Source organism: Mustela lutreola, chromosome 7 (assembly GCF_030435805.1).
Source record: "Mustela lutreola isolate mMusLut2 chromosome 7, mMusLut2.pri, whole genome shotgun sequence".
NCBI classification, from domain to species: Eukaryota; Metazoa; Chordata; class Mammalia; order Carnivora; family Mustelidae; genus Mustela; species Mustela lutreola.
Genome location: NC_081296.1, coordinates 69,919,242 through 69,934,829, shown reverse-complemented (window position 1 = coordinate 69,934,829; position 15,588 = coordinate 69,919,242). Strand labels below are relative to the sequence as shown.

Genomic DNA, 15,588 nt, shown 5'->3' with positions numbered 1-15,588 from the left:
CTCTCTTTGTGCTTGTAGGAATGAGGTGACCAAGCTGAAATTTGAAGGAAAGACTTTCTATCTATACGTAAGTCAGAAAGAGGTGAGTGCTGGCTTCTTTCTCTTAAGGGAGGGCTGGGGCATTGAATGGTTTGTGAAAGCCAGGACTGAACCAAAATGGTGTATCTAAGCCACCCAAATGGTAGGCCAAGACCTGATGGTAAGGGATGAAGAAATGGCTAGGCCCTGGAGCCCAGGGCATTCCTCAGGGAATGCTGGTGATGCCCAGAGGTTCCATACCTCCAGGAAATGCAGACAATGCAAGATTCTTTTGCTTTTCTGTGAAAATTCCAAGAAGATAATAAACTTTCAAAAAGAAGTAGAAAAACTCCAGATGAAAGTAGCACTTTCCCTGGGGAGAGCTGTCTTGCTTCAGTTTGTGCCAGCTGATGCTTACTGTACTGGACCTGCCAGGGGTGCACTTACTCACTGAACTGAGCTCTGCCCCACTGGGTCCTGAAGGCCTTCTCTTCCAACCTGCCAGCTGCCAGGCAGCCCCTTCCCAATCTGAAATCTCTTCCTGCAGTCCTGGGTAGGCTTAGACAGTCCAGGGGTCAATGTCCTGGCCTATTTTACCCTTCACTTCTCCATCCACACTCAGCAGTTTCTATGTGGGATTTTTTGTAGGAAAAGAAAATTATTCTCACATATTTTGCTCCAACTCCAGAAGCCTGCAAGCACCTCTGGAAATGTGGAATCGAGAACCAAGCCTTCTACAAGTGAGTGAACACATGTGATGAGGACTATCTTTATCAGAGTGAGAGTCATAAAAGCTACTTTTCAGATTAACGATGGGCAGGAAAGTTTGAGAAACACTGAGAAAGGAGACATAAGAGGACTTGGCTGGGCTTCCTTATAAAATGCAGACCCCTTTCTGGATGTCTGTACTCCTTGGAGGGACAGAGTTGAGGTCTAGGAATGTGTTTCCAGCAGAGATGTCCAAGGGGTCTACCTTGTGATGTCCCTGGGACAGCTCCCAGTGCAAAGCACTTGGAGGTCTTTTCAGGCAAGCCTTGGGCCTAAAAAAGCCCCTGGGTACCTGATTTGAATCATACTAGCCGTGTGGAGCCATTCAGAGCCATAGGAGGCCCAGAATATGACAGCTCCAGGAAGAAGCAGGTGCAGGGCCGGCCAGAAATGTCTCTAAGCCTTGGAAAGACCCTGGGGCTTGCTCCCCAGTGGATGGCCTGGTGCTGAGCTGGGGCTGATGCCAGGCCTTCTGGTGCGTCACTGCCAGAGGTACTGCCAGTTATAGACCAAGTGCCCAGGAACCTGAGCGGGGTAGCAGGAAGGGGAGCAAGGACTGGACTTGTCTGTTACTGAAAAGCCAGCTTTGGGCCAAAGGCAAGAATTCTGATTACCACAGGATTTGTAAAGTATATGAGGCTTCTGTGCTGTTTTGATTAAGAAAGTGGTTATAAATGCATTAGGGAACAAAGAAACAGCCCATCAAGAAACTGGGGTGATGTCAGATAAAGTATGTTTTACTAAAACCCTTGGTCTGGTTTTAAAAATAGAAAATGTGATGATTTGTACTTTAATAAGCTGAATCTTAATCAGGACAACATTAAGACAAAGTCTGCGGTATATTCTGCCTTTGACAGGCCATAGTTCTCCCTCCAGTAACCTCAAGGATCCTGAAGAGAGCAGAACTACTATGAGCTGGAAAGGATACCATTCTCCTTCCCAGTGAAAAGACTCTGCTGCATGCTGGCTGCTATGGGATGCTGGCTGGCAGAACTGGCCTTTTCCCTTCTAGGGCCACAGTCCCAGAGCTGTTTCTTTCTTTCTTTTTTTATTTATTTGGAGAGAGAGAAAAAGAGAGAGAGAGAGATCACAAGTAGGCACAGCAGGCAGAAAGAGAGAGGGGGAAGCTGGCTCCCTGCTGAGCAGAGAGCCAAATGTAGGGCTCGATCGCAGGACCCTGAGATCATGACCGAGCTGAAGGCAGAGGCTTATCCCACTGAGCCACCCAGGTGCCTCCCAAAGCTGTTTCTTGGACAGGCTTTCTGAATTGCTTGATAATCTCTGTACACTTGATACCAGGATCAGGGATGAGCTGAACAGGCAGCCTGAGTTATAACCTGAGTGGGCTTCTTTCATCTCATGAAGAAGACACTCAGAAAAGACTTTTACATGGTCAAATTTCCCTCCTGTTCAGTCCCTAGCTGTCCAAGTAAAGCCAAGAAAAGATGTCTGCACTATTTCTGAAGACCTTTTTCTATTTGTGTCATGGGAACAGAACTGTGCTTCTGTACCTGTGACCAAACTCAGTTTCTGAGTCTTTCCATTAATAAATCCCCCCACCCAACTAGTCCTGCCAATACCCTCACTGTAAACAGGCTGTTTTTCATCTTTCCACTGATTACTTAACATTCTTTAGTAAGTGTTAAAAGCCTCTGGCCTGGGTCAGCTCCCCAGCTGTGCCAAGTCTTAGCAGCAGCCACTCTGGCATCACCCTGAGCACCTTTCACGTGCAGATTCCTGGCCCTGCCGTTGGCCTCACACTTTGAAGGCAGTTGGGTCAAATTCAAGGACATGCTTGGGCAAGACACGGAGACTTAATGCCTCACAGAACCCTGAGACGGGTGGGGATGGTATCTCCCAGGAACTGCTATTCATGGATTTTGGGGACAGCTCCCTAAATACTGACGGCCTGCTCACGGCAGAGGTTTCAGACCCAGATTGGTTCCCGTGCAGATCAGCACTCCAGGCACCTCAGGGCTTATAAGCTGATCAGGTCTTGGCGGGCTTCACTCTAGGCAGTTCTGTCCAGCTTCCTTTTCTAAGTGTGAGAGGGCCATCTGGGATCAGAGAAGTCACCTAAGAGGGTATGTGACAGTGCCCACAGCCTTCCAGATCCTCCACATTAACTGCGTACAACAGCCTTAATAGGCTTACTGTCCAAATAACTTACAAGTCCATATAACTGATGGAACCTATATTAAAGTTAGCATAGTTTGTTCATCTCAAGACTTCTCAGAGTCTTTAATAGAACGTACTTTATGACTCTCCAGGAGGGGGATGAAATAGGAAGGGCAGCCCATACTCTCTTCTCAACTCACAATTACCCAGAAATGAACATGTATCATCAAATACAAGGACTGGAAGGGACTCCTGAGGTCAAATAGTCCTAGCTAGGTCCATCGTTTTATAGATGAGACCACCAAAGTCAAGAAAAAAAGAAATCTGCTCCAGGTTACACTGCTAACAAGTGGCCCAAAGTTCGATGAGTGGCATTCTATTATTCCCCCAGACCACCATCCCTAACATTTAATCTCAGTCCCCTGGTAAACACCATAAAGCACTCTTGGTCATGAAGGAGAGTCAGAGACAAGCCGGGCTGTGAAGGGCCTTTTCCTTAAGAGTTTCCTTAAGTAGCCTCTGGAAGGAGCTGGGAATGCACTGCCTTAGCCTGTGAGGCAGTTGCAGGCCATCTGTCACACTGGACTTTGCCTTGCTGCAGGCTGGAGAAGTCAAGCCAAGTCCGCACAGTGTCCAGCAGCAATTTATTCTTTAAAGGGAGCCGGTTCCGATACAGGTAAATAGTGACAGTAAGTAATTGTTATGGACCTATTTTCAGACCCTTCTCTGGAGAACAGTGGCTCAGTGGTCCTTATCCTCGAAAACAAAGAAACTGGGAACCTTCAGAAAACCCCAAGGTTTCCATCCAGTTCTATTTCTTTCCTTCCCTGCCACAGTTTGTCTGGAGGGTTTAAATATGTATCTTCTTCTGCCCTCAGAACAGCAGTGAAATAAGAACTGTGGCAGTGATGCTTTTCATGTCTGTCTAAAGATTTCTTTCTCTTTTTTTTTGGCAATATTTCTGGAACATGCTGGACAATGGGAAATCCCAAAGACTCAAGATAGAGAGCTCTCTAAGATAAGCTGTCAGGACATCTTAGAACTTACCCAGCAAGCAAGCCTTTCTCAGTGACCTAAACATTGGGAAGGGCTAGGCCAGAAGGCATCTCCCACTTCATCAAAAGTATCTGACGCCTTAGACAAGAGCACAGTGCGAGAATACCATCTCATCCCTTGCTGCTTGTTTTATTATACTATTTATAGTGGCCGAGTTGCAAAGGAAGTAATGGAGTCAAGTGCAAAGATCAAACGGGAGCCACCAGAAATACACAGGTAGGCTGCAACAGACTTCCCCCAAAACCAGTTCCAGCTCAGATCCCAGAAGCTCCAAAAAGGGAAGGATAACACGGCAGGGAGGTGAAGAGATCTATCTCAGCTAAAGGCATGGGGAACAGTCTGACCCCGGTATCTCTGGTCCTTGAGGGAACCTGAGGGATGGCATAGTACCCAGTACCACGTCCTGGGTACTTCTCTACTGTCCTCCCAAATCCTGAAGGTGGTCACAGACCATGGAGGACATGTCCAAAATGCAAGATTTCCTTAGTTTTGGAATCAGTCCATTACTGAAAGCCAGGGATAGCCCCATAGCCCTATCACACTAGGTCGAAAATAGTTTTGAGATCCTTGCATTATGTGTAACTGTACATCATGTATATCTCCTAAACCTAGTAACATGCAAAAAGAATATGAATGGCCAAGATAGCTAGGGTTCACCAAGCAACCTGATCTCTGGGAATGGGAGCATTACTACCACCTTCACATGGCACATCCTTGCCACCAGCAGTCTCTGTCAGAAGTCAGAGAGGCTGCCATATGTTTTCAGGCACATTTTCTGTAGTACTGCTTATGTTGGGGCTCTACTCCCTGACCAACCTGCCCAGAGACCAGTGGTACCACTCCTGCACTAAAGCAGGTGGGTCTGGCATGTGAGGTGACAGACAAATCTAAAGCAGTGTCTCCGATTGGGATCTGGGAACTAAAGGCAAAAAGCAGGTATTAAAGACCTTTTTTAAACAAATAAATAAAACTTAACACAGCCAGACAATTCTAGCAGCTACTTCTCAACTCTGTGTCCTGACCACATCTGTCTGTGCACTGAATTAACAAAGTTCTCTTTTTCTTTAACCTCAGAGCAGGGATGGTTCCCAGCCGCAGCTGTCCCTCCATAACCCATGGCCCAAGGCTGAGCAGTGTCCCCAGGACCCGCAGAAGAGCTGTTCACATCTCCATCATGGAAGGTAAGCATAAGCTCTGCAGATGACAGTGGGGTTCCTCTACATTTTGTCCTGGACCACTTCCTCTCAGAGACTTTGAAAAGAAGTTACACTAGAGACCAGAGCACATTTCTCCAATGGAAGAGAGGTTTCAGGCAGTGGCTGGGTAATCCCACCCAGCCCTGATGAGGTGTAGTCTGAGAGGGGGTTTAAACCTGAGAGTGTTGGGCAGACCTTTGGGAGGCTGTTATTGCATCTAACAAGGTTCCCTGCAGTTCTGAAACTGCTTTCCATCAAGAGACTTTTCACTTGTGTTACAGATTAGACTAGTCTCCACAGTTTAAAGGATCAGGGCGGCTGAGGCAGTTAAGTAAGAAATGAAAACTCCTAGTTCTAAAGCACTGCAATAGCTGCTACCACCTTCTATTGTGGGCAAAGGGGGTAGGAGTGGGGGAAATCTGTCCTCTTGCTATCTGAATTCTTTAACATGATCTCAGGAAATCTCACATGCCCCACCTCTCTCTCTCTTACCGTCCCTCTGGAGGAAGTGGGTCCTGAGAGGGAAGAGATGAAGTCTGTGAATCTTCACTAACCAGATGCTACAGCAGCTGGGCCTGGCACCTCTCCACTCCTGAGGTCATTAATCATTAGGAAACTCCTGGAATATTCCCCTCCTTGTCACTGACTCAGATGCCCCACAGGCTAGATACAGGTATAAAATTGAATGCTGTCATTCCCAAAGATGTTTTTGTAGAACCTCAGAAGATCTCAAGCAGCAGCAAAGAGCAGCAGGTTTACTTTAAACCTGTCCTGAAAGGTGGGGAAGGAAGACTCTTTGCCCTTTCTGTGGGAATGTTGATTAATGAAAACAAAGAACTGCTTAGGTTAGGAAGGATATCACTCTGCTGCTCCCCTGTGAGCATCATGGCTTTGTGTTTTGGATTTTGTGTGTCACTGACTTTGTATTATCTGTCTGGTATATAACTACAGTCTAGGGGTTGAGAACCCTGCCCGGGCAACCACAATCAAGTGCCTTAATTATTTGAGTATCTTGGTTGTTCTATTTGTAAAATAGGGATATCTTCCTTGTATACTCCATGGATTGTGAGGAAGGTGATGTACGTAGAAGTACTTTAAAGAGATTCAAGCATTTATTGGACAGGCAGCAAGTACGGTGCAAAGAGGCCTGGTCAGGGAGTCAAAGATGAGATTCAAATAACAGCTCTGCCATGTACTTTCTCTAGGGCACATTGCTCAACCTCTCTGAGCCTGTGGCCCCTACTGTAGAGTGGGGTGTGGGTGTGGGAGGGTGTCTTCTGAGCTATGAAGTATAACTGCTGTACAGAGTATGAAGTTACTGAGGTTTGTCATCAGACACAGACTCCTGGTTTTCCTTCCAGTCTTAGGCTGAGCAGGAGAACTGAGCATAGCACTCATTGTGCCTCTTCTTTTAGGGTGTTCATCTCAGGAAAGCAGAATGAATTTCTTCTCTTTTGAGGAAACATAACTTTCTCCTCTCCCTGTGGCCCTTCTTCCTATCCATCCTGAGGTTGGAAGCCACCAGGTTCACATCAAAGCTCTTGTAAAATGTTAAGGACAGCTGTCCTCCCAGAGAAAAGGCCACCCTCTGGAGGAAGCTGGCACTAATACAGGTCTAGGGAAGAGCCTCACGCATTTGTTCTCCAGCATATGGAAGAATGTCCAGTAAAACCCATGTTCCCAGAAAAGAGAAGACAAGCTATCCATGTGGGGATACAACTCATTTGTAGTAGTTGCCAAGCAGGGTTAGCAGAACTACTGAGACTCAGGAAACCAGTCCTTGAGTCTATTCCAAGACAAGCTACGAGGCTGCCTCAGTTCCCAACCAACTCTGGCTGTGACTCCAGCATCCTCCCAGAACCTGTCTTCTCCTATTGTAGCAGCAGTAGGCTCTTTAGCATCTGAAACAGTTCTCTTTGCTTGTACAATGCCAGGGGAGGGTGCAGCAGGGAAAGGCCAGCAGGGAGAGGCCACCAAGGAAGCTAGTAAGGAAGAGACTTATAGGGGCAGGGCATACCCTCATAATCTCAGCCCCCACAGAACTTCACACCTGGTGGATGATAGCACAGCAGGTGCCCATGTGTCACCCCAAAAAGCCAACCTGCGGCTCACCCCCATGCCTGAGGCTGCCTGCAGACAAGAACAGCCTTCGTCCCCAGTCATAGCCCTCAGCCCAGGACCCATCAGATTCAGGAGGACAAAAGTAGAAGCACCTAAGAACGGTCCCAGCAGGAATGACACTGTGAGGAGAGGCAGATGGACATCTGGTGTGGCAATGGGGTGGGGTGGGGGGGTAGATTTTTAGCATTTAAGTGGCTCTATCAGTGCAGGGATTATCAAGCCTGGGAAGATAAAAAGAATGGATTATTTCCCAGAGAGTTGAGCTATACCATCTCTCAAGAGGGGTTTCACCTTTAAAGCACCCAGCAAACACAGCTGACCCCCACCGTACAACTAACCAGACAGGAAAGGGCTGAGAGGGAAATGATGGGGGTCTCAGAAGAAGGGCACTAACCACCAAAACTCCCAGGAAGTTATGGACTTTTGAAACTGGCTCATGCTCCATCAGAGACTCTTTCCTATTGTCCATATGGCACATAAATTAATGTCACAGAAACTATTTGCCTTTTTCAGGGGGGAAAGCTTTGGTTGTTACCTCTAAAAACAATGGGGAAATCTCTAAAAAATGGGGGAAAAAAAAAACAAAAAACGAAACCACTAACCTAAAAAAGACTACAATTTGAATTAGATCAGGTAATTCTCACAAGCTGGGACTGTTAAAAAGATGACTGTACACTGGCTGGCCCTCCCCTCTGCTCTCAGGGATGCCAAGAGACCACGTGTTGTTAGCACAGGCTTAGCCAGAGAGGATGCTCAGGTATGTTGATTCCTTTTGTTCATCAAGCTCTGTGGGGCACAGCTCAGCAGCTGGGGCCAAATAGCATACCGCCCATTTCCGCCCCACAGCTGCCACCTCACACTTCAGGCCACCCAACCCAACGCCCGATGTCTTTATAGCCTCACATCCTGCATTTTCTGCAACTATGTGATCCTTCCTATTCTGTGAGACTATTCTCTGCCCTCTCTGTACCGCACTCTCTGAGAAGTCTGGGGCCCTTATACGGGCCTCTGGGAAACATCACATGCTAGGGAAGCATTACTTTTTATGGCTCTAAGTGCTTCTGACTGAATCCAGTCCCTGATAACGCTGGCCTCTCAGAGCTGTTCCTTCCCTGAAGCGCAGCCTGCTCGGTCTCACAGAGCTGACATTCTCTTCTCCAGCACATGAGACACTGTGAAGGAGCTGCCGTGGCTTGAGGTCAGCAAAAATCCTTTGCCCCAGTCAGTCTTCCATCCTTTCCCTCTGTATCTCCCCTGACTGGCTGGTTTCCATGAAGAGATCAGCTGGTTTCCACTGAAGAAGTATCTGCCTTCCTGGCCACCATGGGGAAGAGTCTGATTAAGATTCACACCAGAGTCCGAGTTCAGCTCCGGTTGACTAATCACTGCCTTCGGCCACTGAGTGTGCGCATCCTGAGGATGGGGCCCCGGCTCCAGGGTAGGCTCCTGACCACTGTGTCCCCCTGCCCACAGGGAGCCACCGCTGGGCAAGGCAATCAGCTGGAGCACATCCAAGGTAAAAAAGACTCCTCTGTCAGCTCCCACCCATGGTACCCACCCTGTCTTCCCAGAATAACAGGTTTGATGAAGGGGTGGTGGTTTCTAGTGAACCCAAAGTTCTATACAAGACTAGCCTGACCTAGCAATAATAACTTTGCAAGTGAGGTCTGTTGAGGGTATAGAAAACTAACACTGAGTAATTTTATCTGTCAAGCAATCTACTAGAAATGCATATGTATCCATTATCTTATTTACTGATAATGTATTTATTATAATGCAGTTTCTCTCTGATATAACTTATAATGTAGTTTCTCTCTGATATAATAGGCTTTGCCTCAGTCTCCTTCCCCACCGAGCTTAGGGCTGAATTGGAGGCCAAGCTAAGTTTGCACTGAAGTGCCTTCTGGCAGCTAAGCTCGTCATGCTTTGGAAGATCTGAAGGGGTTGTCTTTGTGAGGGGACAGCCTCTAGAAAGGGTATGAGAAGTGCTTTGCTGGGAGTGCTGAGGTTTCAGGGGAAGGGGAGTGGAGGAGTGGGTGGGAAAGGAGCTGAACCAATACATGTATGATCAGAGCATAAAGGTTTGTGTTCTATCAGGGACTCATTACATACTACCAGGTATATATTCCTCATGCTGCTTATGCAAATGCAGGAATAAAGGAGAAAAAATGGAGAAAAAAGATCAAAGGAGCATCAAGAGCTCTGGAACAAGGGGCACACTCTTTTTTTTTTTTTTTTTTTTATTTATTTATTTGACAGAGAGAGATCCCAAGTAGGCAGAGAGGCAGGCAGAGAGAGAGAGGAGGAAGCAGGCTCCCTGCTGAGCAGAGAGCCCGATGCGGGACTCGATCCCAGGACCCTGAGATCATGACCTGAGCTGAAGGCAGCGGCTTAACCCACTGAGCCACCCAGGCGCCCAAAGGGCACACTCTTAATTCACATTATTTCAGAACAGTTTCTTGGGCAAATGGGACCTAAATTGAAGGCAAATGTAGGCTATAGACTTAATTCATCTTGGCCCAAACGCTAACAATATGATCCATTAGCATCAGGAAACAGAGGCTTGCAGGCTATCTGTGCCTTTGCCATTACCAGCCAACCACATGTCATTAGGCAAGCTCTGTAACCTCTTGCCTTCATGACTTTGTGGAAAGATGAAAGCACTTTAAAAAGTTTAAAACACTATACAAACTTAAGATTTTAGCACAGGGGAAAACAAAATACAACTAGGATCATGAGGAGCTCCTGAAAACAAGCTGAGAGCTAAAGCAAATATACTGAGGGTGAGGTGATAGGGAGTATAGGTGGACAGCAGGGGGCTGCTGTTGCCAGTCCACCCCACCCATTTATAACGCAGATTCCAGGATTTGTTCCTGGAGAGAATCCTTAACTGTACCTATGCTAAAATGGGTTCCAGCAGGCTAGGCAGGCAGGCTGCCCAGGTACATATGGCTACACCACAAGAGAACCAAATGAAACACTATTTCTGAAAGGTGACTGCCACCTTTTAACAGAGACCCTTGGGCTTCTGAAGTTAGCCCTGAACTTAAAAACTCCCTAATCAGCCCTAGTTAGGTCAAACCTTTATAGAGCTGGGAATCTGGTTCGGTCTGCAGCAGAGCAATGGAAGGGGGACTAGCTTCTCTTGCCATTGGCTACAAAGGCAGAGAAAGCCAGAGCCACTCTGGCACCTCAGAGTAACCACGAATGGAAAATGCAGACATTGAACCTGAAACAAGAAGCCATTTCCCTGGAAGCATTGTGGGCCATACTTGGTGACTCTGGGCCCATATCCTCCAGCCTAATGGCTGCTGTTTGGCTGACAGAGTAACCAGCTCCTGTTTTTCACTAACAAGAAATTGAGCCTTGGAAAGAGAGACTGTTCCGTCTAAAAAAGTAAAGAGATAATAGGTAGTTTTAGGGGGTAGAGGACCCTTTCTCCTGGTGGATATAAGAAAATTTCCACCCTTACCCAACAAGATCTTCTCAGAGACCACTCTGTACTCTGGTATATGTAATAAAGGAATTGTCAGCCTGTTGTGGACCCAGCTCATTCTAAAGTGAAAAAAAAAGCTAGCTAGCCAAGTGCTATTCCCAAAGAGCAGATAGGGTTTTCACATTCCCTAAAATCAGGACAGCTAGAAGAGGTAGGCTAAAGAGACCATCAGCAGGAAACCAAAAGATGACCTCGAGTTCAAGGAGCTGCATGCTAACTGCATGTTAGAAGGAAACACAGTTCCAGAATCAGTATCTGATGAGGCCCAGTAAAGCAAAATAGTCTTCTCCTCCCCCTTTCTGCCTCTCAAGGCCCTTGGCCCAAGAGGGAATCTTGAGCTCCCCGAACTGGGGCCCCAGCTCTGAATTAGGGAGTCTGTGATTCAGGTGTCTTTCAATTGGGGCTAAAACCAGGCCCAGGACATCAAAAGCCAGAAAGAAAGAATCTTGAACAAATCTTGCCAAAACCCTAAGCACAAAGGAAAAAAAAGAAAAGAAACTTCCAACCACAGCCACTTTGGTGTCTGCTTCTCTTATCCTCTTCCTGATACATCAGAACAGTGCAGTGGCCACTGCAAAATTTGGTAACCATATAAAACAGAATGGGTCCTGCCTCCACCAGACAGCAAAGTGTACACTAGGACCCAGAAAGCCTACTCATATTACTTTTGCCTTTCCAGGCCTGGAGTCCCTACGGGACAGTGCCCATTCCACACCAGTGCGTTCTTCCTCCCATGGGGACACCTTCCTGCCTCACGTGAGAAGCAGCCGGGCAGACAGCAATGAGCGAGTCGCTGTGATTGCAGACGAAGCCTACAGCCCTGCAGACAGTGTGCTGCCCACACCTGTGGCCGAGCACAGCCTGGAGCTGATGCTGCTTTCCCGACAGATCAATGGGGCCACCTGCAGCATCGAAGAGGAGAAGGAGTCTGAGGCCAGCACTCCAACTGCTGCAGAGGTGGAGGCCCTTGGGGGAGAGCTGAGGGCCCTCTGTCAGGGGCACGGCAGGCCAGAGGAGGAACAGGTGAATAAGTTTGTTTTAAGTGTGCTCCGTTTGCTCCTTGTGACCATGGGACTCCTCTTTGTTTTGCTCCTCCTCCTGATCATCCTTACCGAGTCCGACCTTGACATTGCCTTTTTCCGCGATATCCGCCAGACCCCCGAATTTGAACAATTCCACTATCAATACTTTTGTCCCCTCAGGCGATGGTTTGCCTGCAAAATCCGCTCAGTGGTGAGCCTGCTCATTGACACCTGAGAAGGCATGACTCCTCCTAATAACTAGCCAGGTGGACCAAGGAGCCCGGCTACCCATTCCCAGCAATGGGACCCATCGCGGAACCATCGGCACATGTACCAAGTCCTCCTCTCATGACTCAAAGTCCACAGCCTAGGAGGGTCATTTCCCAGAAGAAAAAAAGGATAGGCTCATGCCCTGTCTAAACAAACTGGGAAAACTCATTTCCTTCAGAGGTTCTTTCAAGAAAGGCTCAGCGACTCTGTTTCTCATCCTCCCAATTTGCAGGATAATTTTTGGTTGTGAATTTTGATTTTTCATAGATGTGTATTATTTTCAAAGTATCAAATAAAAATTTATTTTACTATTACTGATTATTGCAGTAGTGTCACCTAGCAGATGGGACACTAGTTGAAGACTGGAGAGCTGCTGTCTTCTGTATTCTGCAGGAGCTTTCCTACTGGGCTCCAGGAGACTCATCAGTGCAGCCTCAGCAGGGCAGGCAAGGGGTCTGGACAATGGGAACTATCTAGGTTTTCTGGCCAGACAGAAATTTTTTAAAAAGTAAACATCCATGTAGAATGATTAAATGGAAAGTTGCTTCTTATGATGGTCTGAGTTGGATTTTCTTTTCCTTTTGTTTTTTTCAAATCTGAGCAGAGTGGGCATCTGAAGGGACCACCGCTACAGCAGCAGCAGCAACAGGGGTGGGGTAAGTCTGTCCCCTTAGAATAGATCCTAGTGGGCATCACCATGAGTCTTGTATAATGAACTTATTAGACTTCTGTGATTTTTCTTCTGAAGAACCTCAAGATTTTTATAGTGTTCCACAGATGTTAGTTGAATTCAGTGGTGCCAGAGATAGGACTATCAGAAATGTTGGACAGAGTGTACTTAACAGAAACCAGAGCCAAGGTACTTGAGAAACTGTTGAGATTCAGAAAGCAGTACCTATTTTGTACAACCCCCCGCAAAAAAACTATTTCAATTTATATTTTAACAAGAAATGTTATTTTCTTATCAATTCATATTTTGTTTTTACTTTATGGATTAAGAAAATAGAGCCTGATGAACTAAACGATGCAAGAAAGAAACTGATCCTGAGAATGGAAAGCTTCAGAAAATAGAATTCCAAGATCAACAAACAGCCTTGAAAGGGACCAGGGAAAGAATCTCTTTGAACAGGCATACTAAAACGTTGCCTACATAAGAAAAATGGTGAATGTGGTAGAGACCAACACTTAGTTGTAGAAATACTGCCCCCTAGGGTCAACCTCCACATCAGGAAAATAAAAATTGTAGGAAAGCATTGGCCATCCTTGCTGAAGGAAGCTGTGGAAGCCATGCAGAAGAACAGCACAGGAAGGGTGAGTGTGGGGTCCAAGACCCAAGCTCTGCAAACTCTTCACAACTCACAAGATCTTGTTTTCATCTCAGGGAGAGATTTCTAAGTCATCTGGGGCCTGAGGACTCATTTAAGGATGGTCAGTATACATGTACCTGGGAACCCCACAACAGTGGAGCTGCTGCTAACATCCTATGATGTTGGGCAGCCCCAAATGCAGAACAGAATGAGTCACTTGTAGATTTGCTCTCCCCTAGTTTGTCCTCTGAAATAGCAGAATCATGTCCATGTACAGAGTGTAACAGCTGTAGAATTAATAAGGGCCACAGGGTTGGGGAGTGGATTGTGAAATTTTAAATGCCCCTTCATCTAGACTAGGGGTTGGCAAACTACTTCTGTAAAGTGCCAGATAATATTTTTTTAGTTTGGTTTTGTGGGCCATACTCTGTAGCAACTACTCAACTCTGCCGTCATAGCACAAAAACAGCCATCCACAGGTAATACATAAACAAAGGAGTGTGACTATGTTCCAATAAAAGTTTATTTATAAAAATAGATAATGAGCTGAATTTGGACCACAGGCCATAATTTGCCAACCCCATCTAGACAGTAAAACTGCTCCTTACCAGTATGTTAGCAGAAAGAGGGCCGGCTCTGCTCCCATTCCTGACTTGCTACAGATCCAGGACCATTTCCCAGTGGCAAAACTGGGGATGTTTGTATAAAGGGTGCTTGAACAACCAACCAGCAAAGAGGTATCTGATGCCAAGATGAGCAAGATCAAGTGCTGAAATGCTAAAACTCGACCAGAATCTAAGAATGGAAGAAGAATGTCTGATCATTCCCATACCAGCAACAATTTGGGCAGAATTACAAACATCTATTTACCAAGTGACAAGACAAACTGAGGGAGATCCTAGTAAAAATTAGGGATCACTTAGAACCAACTAGCCACTGCCACTTGTCATCTACACAGGAAAAGCTTTATTTAGCACAGTACTAAAGTGAAAAGTAGACTCAGAGATGAAAAGGCTGTCAGGAGTTAAGGGGGCTGGTTTTAACCTGGATATCTACTGTCTTATGCAACATAGCAGATTATCTTTTAGTGTAGTGTTCCTACCTCAGTCTGTAGAATATGGTGTTTCTATGCAGTGAGTGATAGCCTTGACACTGACCTTTCATACTCACATTAAAGAAAGATGCAGTATGCCATTTCCTGGTATGTTACTTGTGTCTAGAGTTCTAACAAAATAATAGTCCATACCACTTCTAAGAGCTGGACTTTGCTCTCTGAACAGAATTTTTGGGTTATTTTTTTCCACGGCTTACCCCAGAAAATACAGATAGTAAAGTTTCCTTCGATTTGCTTTTCAAATACTGCTTGAATAACAAACCTCCTTTGTTGATGACTAGTCTTTTTTTGGTATCTCCCCATCATTAAACATTGTTCACATTTTTAACCTGGTTTAACTGTGTTCCACTATGTCTCCCATTTTCTCTCAAAATTAGTTTGATCTCATTGTAGAAAATAAAACAATGGTTTCCATAGCTTCATCCATCAGAGGAAATAAAACTCTTACTAAAGAATAGTGTACTGCATCTTTAAGCAGTAGAAGGTAAACTACCTGCAAATGTGAATTTCTCAGTTTCATTAAAAAATATAGTTGTTAACCTTTCGTGTGCCAAAAATTCTAAGTTACATTTTTCCTTCAAAGCAATGTACTTTTTTCTACATATGCAGTATGTAGTTAGCATAAAATCATTGGTGCCATGAAAATTATTTTTAAACTTAAATAAATATTTAAATATCATGGAAGAGTGGACTCTTTTTTTAACTTCTAGCTTGTCTCACTTTTTCCTCAAAGTTACCAACATGTAGATAAAACGATACCAGGGGTATTGTTACAGCTGACTACTAATTCATGACTAGAATCACTTAAAAGAGTCATTTTGGCTTATATCCATCTTTATCCTTGTCCCTCTCCCCAAATAAATACGATTAAGAACTTGGAAGCTGTAATAATGGAATGATTTTGCAGATGAATTGGATCTCATTTTTCTACTGAGGAAAATCAAGGAGTAATTTTCCCAAGGCTACATAGTCAGTCTTGAACCCAAAAGTAGAACCTAGATGGTACAGGTTACCTGGCTGGCTCAGCAGGTAAAGACTCTTGATCTCAAGTCTGTGAGCCTGAGCCCTACAGTGGGTAAAGAGATTAGTTTAAAAAATTTTT

General features: G+C 45.6%; 1 protein-coding gene across 5 annotated transcripts in view; it reads left to right on the top strand.

Annotated features, from left to right (window-relative positions):
- Positions 1-15,162, top strand: part of FRMD5 (FERM domain containing 5) — a 316,635-nt gene extending 301,473 nt beyond the window's left edge. Inside the window, exons 9-16 of one of the 5 annotated variants that reach the window (XM_059181392.1) lie at positions 19-82; positions 667-758; positions 3,506-3,580; positions 4,108-4,176; positions 5,035-5,141; positions 11,453-11,796; positions 12,670-12,721; positions 13,065-15,162. In XM_059181392.1, the coding sequence (XP_059037375.1) occupies positions 19-82; positions 667-758; positions 3,506-3,580; positions 4,108-4,176; positions 5,035-5,141; positions 11,453-11,796; positions 12,670-12,721; positions 13,065-13,078 (817 nt within the window). In that variant the 3' untranslated portion in view covers positions 13,079-15,162. Of the gene's footprint in view, positions 1-18; positions 83-666; positions 759-3,505; positions 3,581-4,107; positions 4,177-5,034; positions 5,142-11,452 lie in introns of all 5 variants that reach the window. The other 4 variants (XM_059181391.1, XM_059181393.1, XM_059181389.1 and 1 more) reach the window with 4 other exon arrangements.
- The last annotated feature ends 426 nt before the right edge of the window (positions 15,163-15,588 follow it).